The sequence below is a fragment of the Cololabis saira genome, chromosome 13, assembly GCF_033807715.1.
Source record: "Cololabis saira isolate AMF1-May2022 chromosome 13, fColSai1.1, whole genome shotgun sequence".
Classification (NCBI taxonomy): Eukaryota; Metazoa; Chordata; class Actinopteri; order Beloniformes; family Belonidae; genus Cololabis; species Cololabis saira.
In genome coordinates, this window is record NC_084599.1 from 15754043 (window position 1) to 15772249 (window position 18207).

Below are 18207 nucleotides of genomic sequence, written 5' to 3' on the forward strand. Positions count from 1 at the left end.
CGTCTTCAGTTGTCTGACCTCTGACCCAGAAGCTATTACTGGATCTTCATGCATCTTCTAGCAGACAGCTGTGGCTCACCTTTCAGCTGCATTTGAGGTGTGTGATCCCCCACCTCCCTCTGCTGAGATATTCACTACGTTTATATGCACTAACAGAAAGTCGAATTGTTGCCTTAATCCGACCGATATCGAATTTTTAAAAGACATGCATACATCTTAGCCGGGCTGTAGGCGAACAGTAGTGAACCTCTTGAGATGGAGCTGAAAGCCAGAATATCCACACACTAGGACAAAAAGAAGAAAAAACAACAAAGTAGTAACCGGAAGAACGCCAACGCAAAAGTGCGTGTGGCGCCACCTAGCATCGCGGAGTCAAACGCACCTCACTCAATAATCGATTGTCTTCTCACACATGTACGGTATACTTGGATTTCTCGGAAACTCCAGTTTAATCCTTAGCTAGATTGTTGCCAATACCTTGATTTAGATGTGCATGTAACCGCACTGAATAAAATGAAAGACACCTGAACATCTGTTTCTTACGGTTTAACACTGTTGTGTTATGTGTAATATGAAGTGCTTTTAATCTATGATTGTCCCATGATTGACATCTCTGTCTGTGAGAAGGCATTGGCTATCCAGTATTGACTCCAAAGATTAGATACTACACTGAAAATGATCATGAATTTTGAGTTCAGGAAAGCATATTATGAATATGTGTGATGTGTTTAAGTTAATTGTAGGGGTGTGTGGTTTTGAGTCTTTTTTTATGAATGACTATTAGTATTTTAGATCATAATCTATCAGGTTTTAGATAAAAACCAAATCATTATTAAATTGACATATAAAATGTTGGAAAATCATTAAAACTTTGCTTATTCAATAGCCACGATAGATTTCTATACAGTTGGACAGACACGGTTCAGTTCAGATTAAGTTTGGAGTTATGCTTTTTGTATGTATTTGGCACAGACGAAGAAACTGTTTAAAGGTTAATGTGATGAGCAAAATAGCTGCAGATGAATCTTCTGTTGATCAGCAAATTCCTCCATCTCTGCAGAGATGTCAGTTTTGTAGCACAGATGGTGAAAATGTGAATTTTTTTTGGTTGTTTTGGAAGAAAGTGCTGCACAGTCTTGCAGATCAGGCTACTGGAGGACTGTGTTTTCAGTTACTTCACATGTGTGGGGTCTGCCGCGCTGACAGCTTGTGATTAATTATTGAGGGGACTTGAAACGGAGAGTGCACTGACAAAAATTTGGGTTGGATTGGCTTTTAGCTATGATATGCTTTCTGCCCCCACAAGAAATGCCTATAGAATTACATTCACACTTGTAAGGCTGGTATCCCATCAAAACTGTTCTCATTAGAGGGAAATGTACTTTGCGCCCACTTGTTTTGCACAAACGCACACACCTAGTTCTCTGTGACTTTAGGCCCCACTAAACCAGGACAATGTTTGACTCAGGCTGACTTTTAGGTCCACAAGTGCCCATTATGCAGTACACACCCACAGAAACACAGGTGCACGGTCATTATGTGGAAATACATGTTACAGCGCTCTTGAAAGCCAGTGTTGGTGTCAGCCCTGTGTATCCGTTCTCCGTGGCAGATCACTGTAACATTCAGGTTGGTGAAATCGAGGAGAGGCCTGTTAACTTGTGTGCTTCTGGAGATCTTGATTAGTTTAATAGGCACCAGCATCTGTCTCTTTCCTTCTCAGCTCTTAACAATATTACAGTGGGTGGATTATCAAAAGCAACCTTGGTCTTTTGAAATATGAATCTCTGCCAGCAAAACTGTCTCATGGGGAGATAAGAGTCTCACTAATGTGTTTGTTTTTAAAGATGTGGCAATAAAAGGCCCTGATTTCTCATTGCTCCACACATGTCCTGTGTTATCAACTACCACCTCCTGAGGAAAAGATTAGCCCGAAATAGGTTCTTTGTGATTTTTCAGATAAACAAGAAATGAATGAGGATATTTTTTCCCCCTCTTGGTATTCCAGGACATTATGCTTCACACGGTATTCTGTGGAGCAGGGGGGAAAAAAAGCTAGCAGTTACATGTTACATCTGGACTGAGTCAAGAGTGGAATGGACCAGAACACTTGGAGAGTCTCTTAAGAGAGTAAAAAATAGTGCTTCCTCTAGACTCGGAGAACAGATGCAGTGTTTGTCCTGTGGGTCTTTGCCACTACTGTGTCAATATCCTGGTCTTGTTTGTCCACTGTAGAGGCGTCCAGATTCCAGCCGACGCAAACAAATTTTCTTCAGGTCCTCACTGGTCTGACACACAGCAGACATTTAAACGGTGAAGCAGAATGTAAGAAATAAAAACTCTGCAGTGACTGCAACAGCTTCGACTTGGGATTTAACAATCCAGAGTGGTTTGTTGTCCAGTTCCGTGTTAGATTTTCCCTTAACTTGCAACTTGCTGTGTAAATCGAAGTCAGCCGATGCAGAGCAGGTGGCTCTCCCTGAATAACTTAAGAGGGACAAAGGACCACAGACACTGCATGCTTTCACCAGCACAGTGGAGTGTGATGTGAGGAAATGCTTAGTATTCAGCTCATATTGACTAGCACTCAATACTTGGATGGTGTGACATTTGTGAACGGGTCCTTTGTAGCTTGGATACAATTTAGCACAGAGATACAAGTTAGTACAGAGTTAATCCAGGTTATTAACATTCAAATCCGTGAAAAAAGATCTCTCTGATCTTGCACACTCAATGCCGATTGGGTTAATTAATTCATTTAATCCAAGTGTTTTATTGTGAGAGGTGCTTGGTTGGCTATTGCCAGTGTTGTTGCTGGAGAATGTTTTCATTGCAGTGGCGGGATACAACATTAATCCCCTTCAGACAAGCGTGTTCAAATATTTCTACAGTATAAACAGAGGTTATGTAATTCAATTGTGTGGATTAGGCCAATAAAATGTTTTCCACAAAGATTTTGAGTCTGTCATCATAGTCCCCTCACTTGTGTCCTTCAGTCGTTTTTAGTCCGTTTTTGTGGCTTTATGAGATTGTTTAGGGTTACTGACCTAATGTCTGTGTCTCTTTGCCACATCGCTGTTTCAAAGGTTTTTGAGGGCAAGCCTTGCTTCCTCTCCATGCTTCGTGTTCTTTTTAGTCTTTGATCTCACACTGTTTCTTTGGCCATGTCTTTCTAGCCTTCTGTATTTTGCTTCCTCACACGCTCTGTCTGCTCTGAAATGTGAGAGGGTTTCTGTGAGAGCGACTGTTTAAATCCAGTGTATGAACTGGCACAGAGTTAAAAAGTTCTGTTCTTTCAGTTGTTGGTCAGACACTCAGACTGGGTGATGTCAAGGCCACCCAGAACCAGCCTTTTAGCCCTCCACTGAGCCCGGCCAGGTATAGAAAGCAGTCCTCACGCACAGGTCTACACAAAAATGTGCCAATTCATGCACAAGTGGCTGTCTAATTGTATATTCACAGCAGAACCCACACTCAAACCCAAACATACAAGAGCTTCATGAAATCCACATGTGCTACACCTGTAGACTGCGTTTATTAATACATACTCACTTCCTGCTGAAATGCTTTCCCTGTGGTGACTAATCCACAGCTCACAAGAGCCCTCAACACAGACACTTTCTGATTCCATGTTCATGTGTTGAATATTTTTATAGACCCTACCACGCATAAACGGTTCCTGGTTTTGCACATGGCAGCCTTATGGGATCGTTCTCTAAACTTTGGTTAGGGCGACCTTCATTGTAGCCCAGCACCCATATTGCCACTAACCCTGAGGGTGCAGCTGGACAGTCTGGAACCTAGTAAATGGTAGATAGTTGGGGTCACTGAGTGGTCACCCCTGAGATGTGTGTTTAGCTTACGTTCAGGTGGAAAAGGAAGACAGTTTTACTCCCAGTAAATAAGTATTTGGCTATCTCTGAAATACCTCACTTGACTTAGTAACATGGAAAAACAGGAGGAGTGTTTCCAAAGGCTTTTGAAAACTTCCTGTTCTTCTCACATGTGATCCAAGCTTCCATCTGGCATCCAGACTGCTCCGAGTGTTTTCAAGCCTGTAGACTAATGTGTGGGACCTCATTTAGTTTGTAACGAGTGAAACAAACAAGCACACTGAGCTGTCACACAGTAAAGCTTTAGCAAGGCTGACTACTTTATTGCCTTTTTGCTGCCTTACAAAGTGTTAATCAAGTCAATAAAGCATTCCCGAAACATAAAGACTGAATATCACTTGGATTTAATACAGCTTTGATTCTTGCTTGTTGATTCTGGTTTAGGTTCTAACCAGGCACAAATAATGACTGACAAATTACACATTTTTTGCTGTAAACGCACATTATAAAAAAAGAGAGAAAAAAGAAATCACCCTCCACAGATCCACACATTGAAATGCAACTTGTGGACTGTTGATTTCCACTGTGAAGTATTCGTTGTTTATAACAAACTCATTGAATCCCTTCTGCTTTCTGCCGGTTTTCAGTTAAATTAGACGTTTAAGCATTAAGCGATTAGTTACTGTTAAACCCAGATTCAGCAACATAAACATGGCGTAAGCTGTACCAGCCTACATCAAAGATTTCAAATGGAAAAAAATACATTTTTCTTTTACTCATTCCTGTCTTTATGCTAGGCTGGGGGAACTGGCTGTTGAAAGATTGTATTTGACACACAGACATGAAAGATGTTTTTTTTCCTCTCATCTTGGAAAAAAGAGAAAACAGAAATAGCAACTATCTCCAAAAAGTCTTATTTCTTTGAGGTCATAAATCAGTAATGTCACCGTTGCTGCGTCCTCTCTCAGATTTAGACACCAGGTGGATTTTGAATGATTCTCTTTCATGATATTCTCTGCACTGTCAAGAGACCCACACATGGTGGAGGTGGTGGTGGTGGGGGGGACCCCTATGTGGCGTTTCCATGGAAACCAGAGAGTGGAAGTTTTTCTTTTGTCTCAAAATGAGGAGAAAATGAATTGGCTATGCCATGAGGTTTGCTGTGACAGGTTCTCATCTAAAGGTCCCCATGTTAAACTTTTCCTAAACCACAGAGTAATCCTTTATCTCCTAGGGAGTTTCTTTTGACTTGTTGATTTCATAAAATTAGTTGAGACTATCTTTGTTTACGTCCTGTATTGTAGACTACCGTTAGGTTTTTAGTCAGTTGGGTGAACTAGAGGGAAAAAAAGCCAGCACTCCAGTGGCTATTAAATATTAGATATCAATTAATCTAATGCATCTGTTTAGTTTAGTTTATTTTGTTTTGGTCATTTACATTTTAAGATGTTTGCATATACACACTGTATATGTACAGTATACACACAGGTATAAATATATATATGTACACATTTCCTTTTTTTTCTTTTTTTTTTTTGACCAAAAAGGTATAAGCTGAAGCCTCATGGCTTATTTTGCCTATCCTTTTCAACAAAGGCAGACTTCAGAAACAAAAGATACTAATAAGAAGAAAACGAAACGAACGAATAAAACAAAGAAAATAAACAAAGAAGAGAAGAAAATAAATGTGGTCACTCACGATTTGAGGATAGCTGCAGGAGGAAAGTTGCATAATTTAGACAGTTTAATATGAAGATAATTTATATTAGTGTTCTATATTTATCCATTATTTTAGATTTATAATTTTTTTTAAATTTATAAATTGAGCAATTTTTTTTTAGTTCCTCATCCAGGCGGTTCCATTGTTTCACACCTTCGACACTGATACACCTTGACATTTTTTTGTTCTTGGCCATTTCTGCTCAAATGTAATGGTATCAAGATGTTTTAACTTGAGGATTCTTTTTACTCCTCACATTTGGCAGTAATTATGCTATAGTATGATGTTAGTGGCACGATCGTCAGTAATGTACAACCTTGGGTATTTGTTGTTCGTAACAATGGCCTCATGGTTCATGTGGCACATGGAGCTTCCACTCTGTCTCATGTAATGTATTAAAAGCGTCACTGTTTGCAGGACATGCCAGACAGACTAAAACCCCACCGTACACATTGTTCTGGCAGTAGTACCCTCAGCTCATTCCCCCCCCTGCTGAGACCCTGGATGTGCCCATATGGGAGTGGAGTCATGTCTGGCACTTGCATGTAGGGGGTAAAGGTTTCTGTCTGCTGTGGTTACACACAAACGTTTAACTGCTGATGGAGCAAAAGTTACCTGCGTCTTTGCTGTTTTAGCGGTAAAGGGAAGCTGTTCTTTACGGGGAGGAAAGTAATTACACATTTGGTGAATTATGACACTTAAATGTGATTTTTTTTTTTTTTTTTTTTTCTTTTTCTTTTTTTTTTCTTTTCTGTTTGTTAGTTTTTTAACTTGCTTCACGTTGTCTATTGGAAAGATGAATGACACAAATAATGGCTAGCTGTTAACACAATTATTCTTATTTGACCTAATAATGCAGACTATAGAACTGCATGCGATGCTGTTATGCTTGTCTGCTTGCTGGTTGTTGACATTTGGCAGCGCTGTAGAGCCGAACACTTGAGTAATTCAGTTATAATCCAGTCCTCTGGAAGAGAACACTGTTACAACGAAATCCCTTTAGCACACAGCTCTAATTGCATTATCTGCAATGCAGGAATAATTGAACACACCAGCTGATGCTCTTCACACTGGGGCCTCGTCTATTTTTCTTTTCTCTACTCAATTTTCAGTACATTTTCACACAGTATAGTTAAACATTTTCACACTGTTTAATGGAAGTTAAAATTTTATAGTGAAAGTGGCGACATGTTTATCTCAGGGTTGCAAAGGTTTGAATTACGACTCTGTTGTATGCCACAGTGGTAATTATGGAAACTATCTTCTCTGATACCCAGTTTGTATTATTATAAACAAATAGTCTTGTTTTTTGTTGTGTAAATATATAATTCAGGAATAATCAAATTAAGGTTGTATTTATCTCATGAAATCCATTTAAGTGCCAGAACTGCATTAAGTAATTTACTAAATCAACGGTCACATTTTTGAATGAATAATAAATGATCCATCTATAACCAGAATGTTTAACTAAATTACTTGTCTGTACATGCAATCAAGTTTTATTAAATATATAAATACTTGCTGTAGAAAGGTGCTATGCTGATATTTATAAATGAAACTGTTAGTGTAAGTTAAAATAAGGGATAAATCCAGTGAGTTTGTTTAATACATTAGCTTTTAAGAGGCTTATGTTTAGTTTTTGGGTTTTTTTTGTTTTAGCTTAAGCCTCTTCTGGTCTGCTGACTGCCTTTAGATTGAAATGGCATATTGCTGTTGTGGGTAATCGTGTATTATAAATCTTAAGGGGTTAGAAGTCATTTGAGAGTGTTGCCTGCAGAGTCTCGTTAAGTAGCCACAATCTTATACAGCAACCTAACAAATGCTCGTTCTGCCGTATAATTACAGCAGTAAATGTTCATGGCTTATCTTTGAGAGCAATCTGAAAAGTGGAAGAAAGGAAAAACAAAGACTGTTTGCCTCGTCTTTGATGGGGAAAAATATCTGATGTTGATGTCTATTCTTGCTTTGTGGAAGTGGAGCGTATAATCAGTGCAGAGCGTTTTCTGAGGTCGAGATTCATATGGATGTTGACACTATTACAGAGTCCTTCTGCTCCGTAAAGGGGCAAAAGGCAATAAAGTTAAGAGCTGTCTGTTTGCACTTGTGTGTTTTTTGTAACATGTGTTTGGATATATATTTTTTTAATAGCCTTCATGTGATATAAGCTCATCCATTCTCTTCTACGTTTCTCTTTGAACATAGCCGTCTCTGTTCTCGGGGGGATGTTTGGTCAGGATTGATGGTGCTTCAATATGCAGGTCCACTGTAGACACAACAGTACTGTCTCTATGGATGCACAAAGGATATTACCCCCACCCCACAGTTTTAGTCTATCTTATTACATTACCAACTCATGCTCCCACAACCTCCTATAGCCAGTCTCTCCATTTATTTATTTTTTTCCCACCTTCACTCGCTATGTTGTGCCATTGAAGCATGTAAGTTTAATTCTGCTGACAATTCTTCTTTTATGAGTTCAGACTAGGAGACTGAAAGAATCCTTTGACTTGTTCAGCAGCATAGTCGACCCAACACATAGAGGAATGAGTTTGCTCTCTGTTGGCGAGAACAAAAACAACAACAAAGATGTATTACAAGTAGATCATTATAATTAAGTGGTGAAACTTTGATTTCTATTCTCTCTGACTTAGCCAAGCTAGCTAATGAAAAGACCAGGCTGTTCTAGTGCAGTATTTTTACATGGCAGGCTTTATGTACAAACACATTTTATGACTGCAGTTACTTTTACCACAGCAACTTATCAAGGTCTTATTTTATTTTGGTCTTGGTGTACAAACAAATGGTTGTAAATGTCAGTTTGTGTGGGACAAGCATTTCATATTTCATGTAATTGGAGTCCATTTGTTTTGTTTTCCTTGAACCGCGTCTGTCATTTGAAACAATTTTTGGCAAAGCTTTTAGTTCCATTTGCATTTTTGTCACACAACTCCCTGTCGAGTCTTGGTGGGCTCAAAAGCCCTGTTTTTTCTTTAAGAGAAGGAGGCCCGTTTCCAGTGTCAGGTCCAGGGGGGTGCAGCGCCCCTCCCTCCCCCTTCGTTCTTTCCACAGACTACACCAGTCAGAGAGTGCTTGGCTCTGCGTTTCGGGCAGTGTGATTCTCTGCAGCAGGGTAGTGTCACCCTGGTTCAACATCATAGCTCATTCTGTACTTTCATTCTCGCCTGAGCCTTTAAACGGTTCATTAGACTTTAACAAGACTGCAGAGCCTACTCCAAACTCTGCTTTAACCCCTTTCTCTCTGGTCACTTTCCAACTCAGCCGGTATCTGCTCAAGTTGTGGAAATTTACCCGTTCACAGTCTGTGCTGTACATTGCCTCTGAAACGTCAGAGTTTAGATCCAGTCTGTTTGTAGTGTTTGTGATTCTGATCACTGCAAACTTTGTCCACCACTGGCGGGATCTTGGGGGGTTGTTTTGGACTGAAGCCTTCTTCATGGACACCCAACTGTGAATAGAAAACATTGATGCTTCTCTATCTCACTACTTCCCCTCATTTGCCGTCCTTTTTTCCCTGGATTGTCATTCCCTGAATGAGCCTTTTAGGACTCCGGGCGAGCAGGCTGAGAATCAAAACCTTCCTCCGCTAGTTAAAGGGACAGGGCCTTATTTAGGATCCTGTGATCAGCCATGCTTAAACTCTGAAAACATTACTGCTTTCACTACTTCTTGTTCAAAGTGTAAAAATAAAGCATAGTTGTTTTACCTGGGGTCAATGTTTCCCATGTTTATCCAGGAGTGACAAATCATGTACTCTTACGTTATTGTTTCAGGGCGTACCGCAGCTGCCTTGTGCCAAGGCACTGTATAACTATGACGGGAAGGAACCAGGAGACCTCAAATTCACTAAGGGGGACATCATCATCCTGCGCCGACAAGTGGATGAGAACTGGTACCACGGAGAGATGGGGGGAGTCCATGGCTTTTTCCCCACCAACTTTGTCCAGGTCATCAAGCCGTTGCCGCAGCCGCCCCCTCAGTGCAAAGCTCTCTATGACTTTGAGCTGAAAGACAAAGAGGCCGACAAGGACTGTCTGCCCTTCTCCAAGGTAAGACGCTTCAGTGTTGTGACACGTACTTTTCAGCCACATGGTCAGTGTAATAAAACTAAAATACCTCTCATTTCAGTGACACTTTCGTCTAAGCATTCATTTTCTCAAGTTGCATGTCTGTGTTAGGTTGTCGGGCTTTTTAAATGAGACGCCCTCAGAAATGGTGGATTTGAGCCAGACTTCTTGATGAGCAGCTGTAATTAGGCAGGAGGAGCATGAATATACACCGAGACGCAGCTTGACTACAATAATCAAGCTGTTGTGTCTGTCCAACTATTCGGTCATACTTTTTTATATTTTTATATTCAGTAAGCAGTTTATATGCCACATGTGCAAAAACAGAAACAAGCTTACTTGGTGGTTTTCTGGGAATAATTTCATGCTTTAAACTTTAGCGTTTTTACTCTTGGGTATATTCCATTTTGCAAACTTTTGCTTTACGCCATTATTTATGTTTAACGTTTGTTCCTTGAGGATGTTTGATACTATTCTCTAATTGGCTTTATCTTTTTTGCATTGCTTTCTTTGTTTGGAATTTTTAGGATGACGTCTTGACTGTGATCCGCAGAGTAGATGAAAACTGGGCAGAGGGAATGCTGGGAGATAAAATAGGGATTTTTCCCATCTCATATGTGGAGGTAAGAAACTAAATCGAATTTGATTCATGGTCTTCAGTGACTGTCTCAGCAAGACGAGCACTGTTCATGAACATTTAAATATATAATGTTCTCCGTATGTCATTGAAAAGCCTGTGATACTTATTTTTTTTATGAGAGCACTAAAGATATCTTTGAGATTTCAAACGTTATTATGTCTGCAGGTCTAACTAAAAGGCTTTGAGAAATGTTTTATTTTGGTCATCTTAAATCCCACCTTTTAACCATATCTTGGTTCTACTGAGCACTTTACAATAAGTCCCCCATTCCTCCATTCCCACAAACTGCTCACCAAAGGTCCAGCTTCAACTAGAAATCAAGTTCTTTTACACTTCTTACCACTTCAAGTAACAGAAATCTCCCTTTAACACAGTAAATCTATGGAAAAACATTCATCGAAAGTGAACAAAGGATTGAGGGGTTACAAAAAGTGTTTGGAATAGGCAGAAAAAAAAGACCATATAGCTTTATTACAGCTGTATAAACCCACTCTGACCTATACTGTACTGAAATGCTCCCACATGTTGTTTAATAAGACACATCTGTGGGGAGAAAGGCGTTACTCGGAGTACTGCTCAGAATGCCCAGCTTTTCTTTTGGGCATTTCCTTTTATGTCACATAGAATAGTCAAACTATTAAGTCACTTTTCAAACACACAAACTCAAAATGTCATGCACACTGTACTTCAATTTGCAGATATTTCAGTGAACCAACAGTGAATCTACAGTGAATTGAAGTTAAGCTTTTATGTCCAAAGTAAAAAGCAGTGGTAGCAAGTAAGAGCACCCTGTGATTAACTAAAACTCTTACTTAGATTTTTATGTTACACCTAGTCATACTCATACCCTGAAAGGGTAACAAAGCCAACAGTTTCACAGCTGTCTTAGACATCAGCCACTTCAGAATACATTTGCATTCACATAGAAGATGTGAATAGCATGCCACCTATGTTTTGGAAGCTCTCAGACCCTAATACATACTCCATTTGGTTATGTGAAGAAGGTTTGAAGGTAAAAGTATTTATTTTCATGGGAAAATGAGTTTATTGCATATGGTTTCATGTTCCTGTCAAATTCTGACCCAGCCATCTGACAAATGGAGACTCTTCAGAGCAGGCAACATTTGTCCAATTTTTTTTTCTATTATTATTTATGTATTGTACCTATTTCATGAGCCCCTGTAAATGTAGCGTTAGTGTCTTGTTAGCTGAGAGAAGTGGCCCCAGGCGATGTCTTCTGCTGCCTTTTCCTGTCTGATTTAAGGTTCAACATGTCCTGCATTCAGAGATTGGCTTTTAATACCTTGGTTGTAATTTAAATTACCCCTTTTCAACCACGAGGAGTGGGAATTGTAGCGTGCCTTTTACAGTGCATGGCCCGCTGAGGGTATTACGATACAGAGATTTTGCAATATTTGATGTATTCTCTCATGATGTATCGCAATTGCTATTTTCATGGAGACAACATATCAGTGAAAAGTTAAAGTGCAGGATTTCTCTCTTTAATCACTAACAATAACTTCAATGTGACATCGGAAAGCAGCACAGTTCTGCAGCATTTTTTAACTGTATAAATTCAGAGCACAGAACTACAGAGCAACAGTAAAGAAATAATAAAATAATTCCTTTTATAAAGGGCACTGAAAGTGCAAACCAAATTATGTATGTGAACAAACACATTTTATGCCTAAAATTATGCTTATACAAACACCCAAAATGCTCTCCATGTTTGTGGAATGTCACTCTTGCTTATCACATATGTTGATTTTGTCCCATCCATTGTACAAAGGCCCAGATGGGTCCACACTTTGGATTTAAGTGTGGCTCTCATAGTCTTTCAGGGGGAGCTGTCTTTGGACACTTACCGTTTTCACATAGACACATGACACTTTCCCAATTTTTCTTTTTTTCCTCCCTTTTTTCGTGTATTTTTATTGAAGAAATAGAGATACATATTATCCTGCTCTTACAGTTAACTTTTCTGCTTGTTCTCATGAAGTTGCAGTCTACTTTTCCTCTTTTATGTGACCAGTTTCACCACAAAGAGCCATGATGTGGCTAAATCTCTTTACAGCACCCTATTTTATTCATTAAAGCATTGACATCTGGCTTAAGCGCATTCATTCTTGTGTTTCATGAAGGAGGATAACCATATTTTTGCTGTATTGATATTTATCCAACTCCTACACTCCAGTCGTATCTTGATATCTTTGGCAGACAAAACAGTTTTTCCCTGAGAATTGTTTCTCACTGGGTATTTTCTTTTTTTGTCCTACCACGCTATAAACCCTAGAGGTGGTTGTGTGATTTTTACTTAGATCAACCTGTCTGGCTCCAACAAACCATGGCACATTTAAAATCCCTTAAATCAACTTTTTTCACATTCTCAGGCTCAGTTTGAACTTCAGAGGGTCATGGTGACCCCGTCTAAACATATTTAAAGCACAGTGTGGGTATTTCTGTGTGAGAAATAAAGTACATTGTTGAACCTGGATGAGGTTCTTTTAAAGTGCAGACCATTTATATTTCAATTAAGATATTCTGAAACTCAGCATCTAGGTGAAAGCAGATCACAGAACTGTATTATAGAGACAGCTTTCATGACTGTTTATCATCATAGGCACTAATACTCCCTTCTCTCCGTTGCCCTCTGCCTCTCGTCCTCTTTCACAGTTCAACTCGGCAGCACGTCAGCTTATAGAATTAGACAAGCCATCAGACTCCAGCGGAGACTCTGGCGAGGGGGCCTCCTTGGGGCCCCAGAGCAATGGTGCCCAGCGGGCAGGGGAGAAGAAGAACAGCAAGAAACGACATTCCTTTACCTCACTTACTATGTCCCACAAACCTATGCTAGCTCCCCCCCCCCAACGCCACTCCATGGAGATTAGCGGGCCGGTCCTCATTAGCTCCAGCAACCCCACAGCAGCGGCTCGGATTGGAGAGATCAGTGGGGGTCTTTCCTGCAGCGCACCTTCACAGGTAAGACTGAGGAAGGAGATGGCTGGATGAAGCAGAGCAGCTCCTTTTCTTGAAGCAGAGTTTTGTTATCCTAAATGGTTACCATTTATTCTGTTATAAATGAATGCCTTTGATTTTATGTTTGATTTTCATAAATTACAAGTGGACCTAACGCACACACCTCAAATATACAAATCAAGTGTTCTGGTTGAATTGACTCTTAACTAGCTTGTTTGTGTTGAATTATATGATTTGTTTTGGGGGGGTGAAAAGGCCACAGTATGCATTGAAGTCCATCCTCAACTCTTTTTGGTTTTTAAGATGCTCTTTGGTTTTCAAAGGCTCCACTCTCTTCTGTTAGTAATTAGGCCAGCTTCCCTTTTCCCATCATACCAAGCAGACTATTGCTGCATTCAAGCGTTTGAAATCATGGCTGCGTGACTTGACTCATCCACAAAAAATGACTCCGCTTTAGCCCTCAAGGTTTCCACACCAATTTTGACATGAGAGCAACTCGCAGCTGCTTTGCGGTTGCCAGCCGCTTGAGGTTGAGTTTTGAATTGGTGCTAGACATTTAGAAAAACAGACATGTGAATACATAAAACAAGTGCTCAGTCATAAGCTCTGGGCTCCTTGGTGACTTATACTGTTGGGGGATTATGATAAAAAAGGATTGCGTGCAGTGGAATTAATCCTTTTTTATTAGATGTGGATTTGAACTGTTATAACAGTAATTATTTTATTATTTGGTACTCTAGAGATAATCTTTCAAGTTTTACCAGAAGTTTAAATTGCACATTCCTTTGGTCTCAGCATTATATTTTCTGAATATTTACTGCACTTTTGTTTGTAAATCATTTAAAGAGGTTTTTGAAAGTCTATATTTTTATATAGTTTACACCTAACTCAGTTGTTTTTTTTATTGTTGGAGTGTTTTCTTTGGTATATAGTCTTGACTTGTTTTGGAGACTGCAATCCTCTTGAATTTCTTTGTTCTAAAACTCCTTATTAAGAACAATCATTTAGGTTTTTGGATGTGCAACTCTGAGGGAGTGAGACGAGGAGTTAGTCAACAATGAAGCGCATTTACAGGATCTTCCATTTAAAAATAAAAATGCTTGACTTGTGAATATAATCTTTGAGTCATGAAGGACATTTGTCCTGGTAGAAGTTGTAATCCATAGACCATTTACCATCTGTTACTATCACGATACTATGTAGAATATAAGAGGACCCTTTTTGCCGCTGTAAAAGGGATCCTTCCTACTGACGACAGACTTAACAATGTTTGATTTACAGCTCTCTGTTGAATAACGGCACAGTAAAAAAAAGTTCTCCAGTCTCTGCATGTGCAGCTTCTTTTCTCTCTCCTTCAACTACAATAATCTTCTGCTCTTCCAACACTCAGACAAGAAAACAAAAAGAACAAACAAAGTAAGCCCCACGCTGCCAAGAGTGGTAGACGGCTGAGTAGTCTGTCTTGGAAACTCAAACGGCTGTTTCACAATGTTCCAGGTGGCAGGAAGGAAAACAAATAGTTGTTTTTGTTAGCATTATTTCTGTATTATAAAGGAGCGTGTTAATTTGATTTATCATAACAAATCTGTACTGTTCATGTCACTGCTTGACCGACAGCGTTACTCTAAGCACACTGCTGCGTTTGGTTCCCCAGCTTTATGAAAGGTTCACCTTAGGAGGCGGATCAGACTGAAGCAGTCATCCGTAGAGAGTCACTGGGCCACAGGGCGATATTGTGTGTCCAACAGCATGGTCTTGTTACCAGGACACCATCGTGACTCATGTGGATGACTGCCTGGGGAACTCCCCTCTCTTAACATGCCCAATAAAAGGTCGTCTTGTGTGGGCACCTGATTTCTTCTGGCCAATCAAAAATGGTATTGTGGTCATGACTTGGATACAAAGCCGCATGTGTCCAGGAGTCGTCTACACATAATCTGAAAGGAGATTGGAAAGGATCTTTTTTCCTCCCCGGCATAAAATTATGGTGGGAGCTAAAATATTGTATGTGTTGGCACCTTCTGAGTAATGACAATCCTGTGGTGTTTACTGGAACAAATTTGTTTGTTTTCTGTTTATTTTAGTAAATGAGGAGTGTGCCCACTACTTTTTATTGATTTTGTCTTCAGTAGTCTGCATTTCCTTTTTTTCTTCTTTTTTTTATGTTGACAGGTACATATTTGCACAACTGGACTAATTGTGACCCCACCCCCTAGTAGTCCTGTTACCACAGCAACAGTCTTCACGTTTCCTTCAGAGACAAGCTACACCACCCTTCCTTTGGTAGGTGTACAAATATAAATGCTATTAGAAACACTAGAATTGAGAAAATCAAAATGACAGCAGAACAAGTGATCATTTTCAGAGTAATTTGTTCAAGTGATATTTGGCTCTGTTAACTATTACTATGACTACGAACATGCATTTGAAGCTTTCATATAATGAGAGCTGTCAGGTGGGTTGGAGCTTAAGGTCTACTGGTGTGTGCATGAAAACACTACAGGTAATGGCACATACTCTGAGTACTGCAACGCATGTGATTAATTAAATCCACCTTCATCTTGAGAGCCTGAAAAGTCTAAATTGTTAAACACATTGTCTATGTCTATTTTTGTGTCTTGGGGGAAGGTATGGCAAGTTAATGCAGAAAAGCAGTTTATCCCAATAGTTTAATTTACTTTTTCTTGCTATTGTATGTCAGCTTGTGTTAAACAAACATACTAATCACTGTATTTCTTTACCAATGGGAAGCTCTTGGCTGTTGTGTCTGGATTAAAAAGGCTCTCGATACCAAGAACAGTTGTATCAATTACATTAAGGTTACCCTCTTTCCTGCTGAGTGATATTCTGGTAATGATTACAACATGTTTTCAAGTGGTCTCAAAATGATTTTTAATGACCTGCTTCAGCTGTAGATTTTCCATCCATCCATTTTCTATACCCGTTTATACTGTGCAGGGTCACGGGGGTCTGCTGGAGCCCATCCCAGCTCATTACAGGCAAGAGGATGGACGGGTCCTGTAGAGTTTAAATTCAGTTACGGCTCTAAGGACATTTGCAATGTCCTGGGGATTCTGTCAGTTCATGGGGGGGGTAATCAAAAATGACAGGACATTAACAAATTATATGATTTTATTCTGTTACTATTCTTTGAATGAAAAATTGACTGATTAAGAAGAAGCAGTATGAAGCATAGCGATGGAACTGTCCAACTTTCAGCACTGTAGTGAAGAGATCCCAGATTAATTTTGACTCTGCTTATTATGTTTGGCTGCCAATTTTATCTCATCAAATTTATGTGAAATCGTTATAGCTGTTATATAGTTTGGACTCCACCCGCCATCCATTTACACTCATAGTTCATGGTGTCACTTATTATTATCATTATAATTACTATCATATTTGACAGGATTTATTAACACATTGCATAAATATTTTATTTCCATTGAGTGTCTGACCTGTTTGTGCCAAGGACAGTAAATCAGCACAACTTAAAGTTTCAAGAAATCCCTTCAGCCCACACAACGCAGCACGCACACTTCCTGCCCATGTGTACGTTCTGGTATGCAGAGTTTTGAATGGGCAGGAATGTGTACACAAAAGGCTGAGCTCTCGCTTCACTTGGGAGTTGTACATGATGTTTTTGTACAGATGATTTTTTTCAGCCTGCAGGCAACCTAATTATCTCAGCTCAAGAGTCGCCAGCCAACCGAAACTCACATGGACACTTGCATTTACACGTAGACTCGTGCACGCACCGCAGGGCTGTCTGAGTGCCACTCTCCTCCTATGTGTGTCATGGAAGCGATTACTCTGCTGCTCACTTCTGCCAGTGTTTGACTGGCCAGGCTCCTTTTTCTAGAAAGAGTTACCTTCAACATAATTTTAACACACTCGGGCCTACGGGGCGTTTTCTCTTCAGTGTTTCTTATAAAAAAAAAGGGTGTTTTTGCTTAACTTTTTAATCCTTTTCATTGAAAGAAAATCTACTACAAGTGTGGTGCAATGAATTACCCTTTTGTGAACATAAAAAAACTTGACAAGACTGAAAGAATCCACTCTTAGCTGGGTTTGAGGGTTGCTCTGAAGAGTGCTAGCAGACATGTTTTTCATTTCATATGGTCCCAATTAAATAGTGCAATGGGTTTGACTTCTAGTTGTGTGGTCTCCTAGCAACAAACAAGCAAGCAGAATGGGAGATTCTCCATCGCAAGGGGAAGTCGGGGACAAGACTACAGCGCCTGCCAAACCACTCTTCCCTTGTGTAGGCAAACCAGAGGGACGAAGCCAAATGACAGATGATCTCCCATTCTCTTTCCTCTTTGTTCGTCATAAACAGACGAGTTTCTCTGCTTATGCAACTCTGTTATTGAAGCTCGTGTTACTCCTTGTTTTGTCTTTGTGCGCTTCACACTGAGAAGAGGAAAGTGATGAATTGCTGAGAAATTGCAAATGAACGCTTATCTTTTTCTAATGACTGATAAGTTTCCATTTTTTCTGTCACAGGACGTTCTGCCGCCGCCCCCACCTCCTCCCCCGCAGTCCTCTGTCAGCGGGGCGGCATATCCACTCGCCGCCGGACAGAGACCCTCCCCCAGCATAAGCGACCAAAGTGGGAGACAAAGACCCACAGTGTGAGTTACAAAAACAGTCCCACATGAAAATATGCGGTCTTCCTAAATGTGCAGTGAAATGTCACAAGCAGTTTGTCCTCTGATGGCCCAGGGTCTTAATGCGCGTGCTCCGTTGATGAGGAGGGAAAAACCTCCCACCTCTTTTACCCCCACCACCCCCCTCCAGTCAGCTGTCATTGTGCCCCTGCAGAGTGTGAGCTTGTGTGCAGGTGAAAGGGTCAGAACCTGCGGTGGATGGTCTCCAGGGTCTCTTTGGGAGATCCTTTCTATCGCCCTTGTTTTTTGACCCCTCACCTTTAGCCTCATTACTGCGGCAATA

At 40.1% G+C, this 18207-nt stretch overlaps 1 protein-coding gene across 2 annotated transcripts in view; it reads left to right on the top strand.

Moving 5' to 3' along the window:
- The window catches only part of sh3rf1 (SH3 domain containing ring finger 1), a 30482-nt gene that overhangs the window by 6852 nt on the left and 5423 nt on the right, over positions 1–18207 (top strand). For both annotated transcript variants that reach the window (XM_061737945.1, XM_061737946.1), the window contains exons 3-7: positions 9345–9620; positions 10166–10261; positions 12952–13257; positions 15427–15537; positions 17761–17888. In XM_061737945.1, the coding sequence (XP_061593929.1) occupies positions 9345–9620; positions 10166–10261; positions 12952–13257; positions 15427–15537; positions 17761–17888 (917 nt within the window). The remainder of the gene's footprint in view (positions 1–9344; positions 9621–10165; positions 10262–12951; positions 13258–15426; positions 15538–17760; positions 17889–18207) is intronic.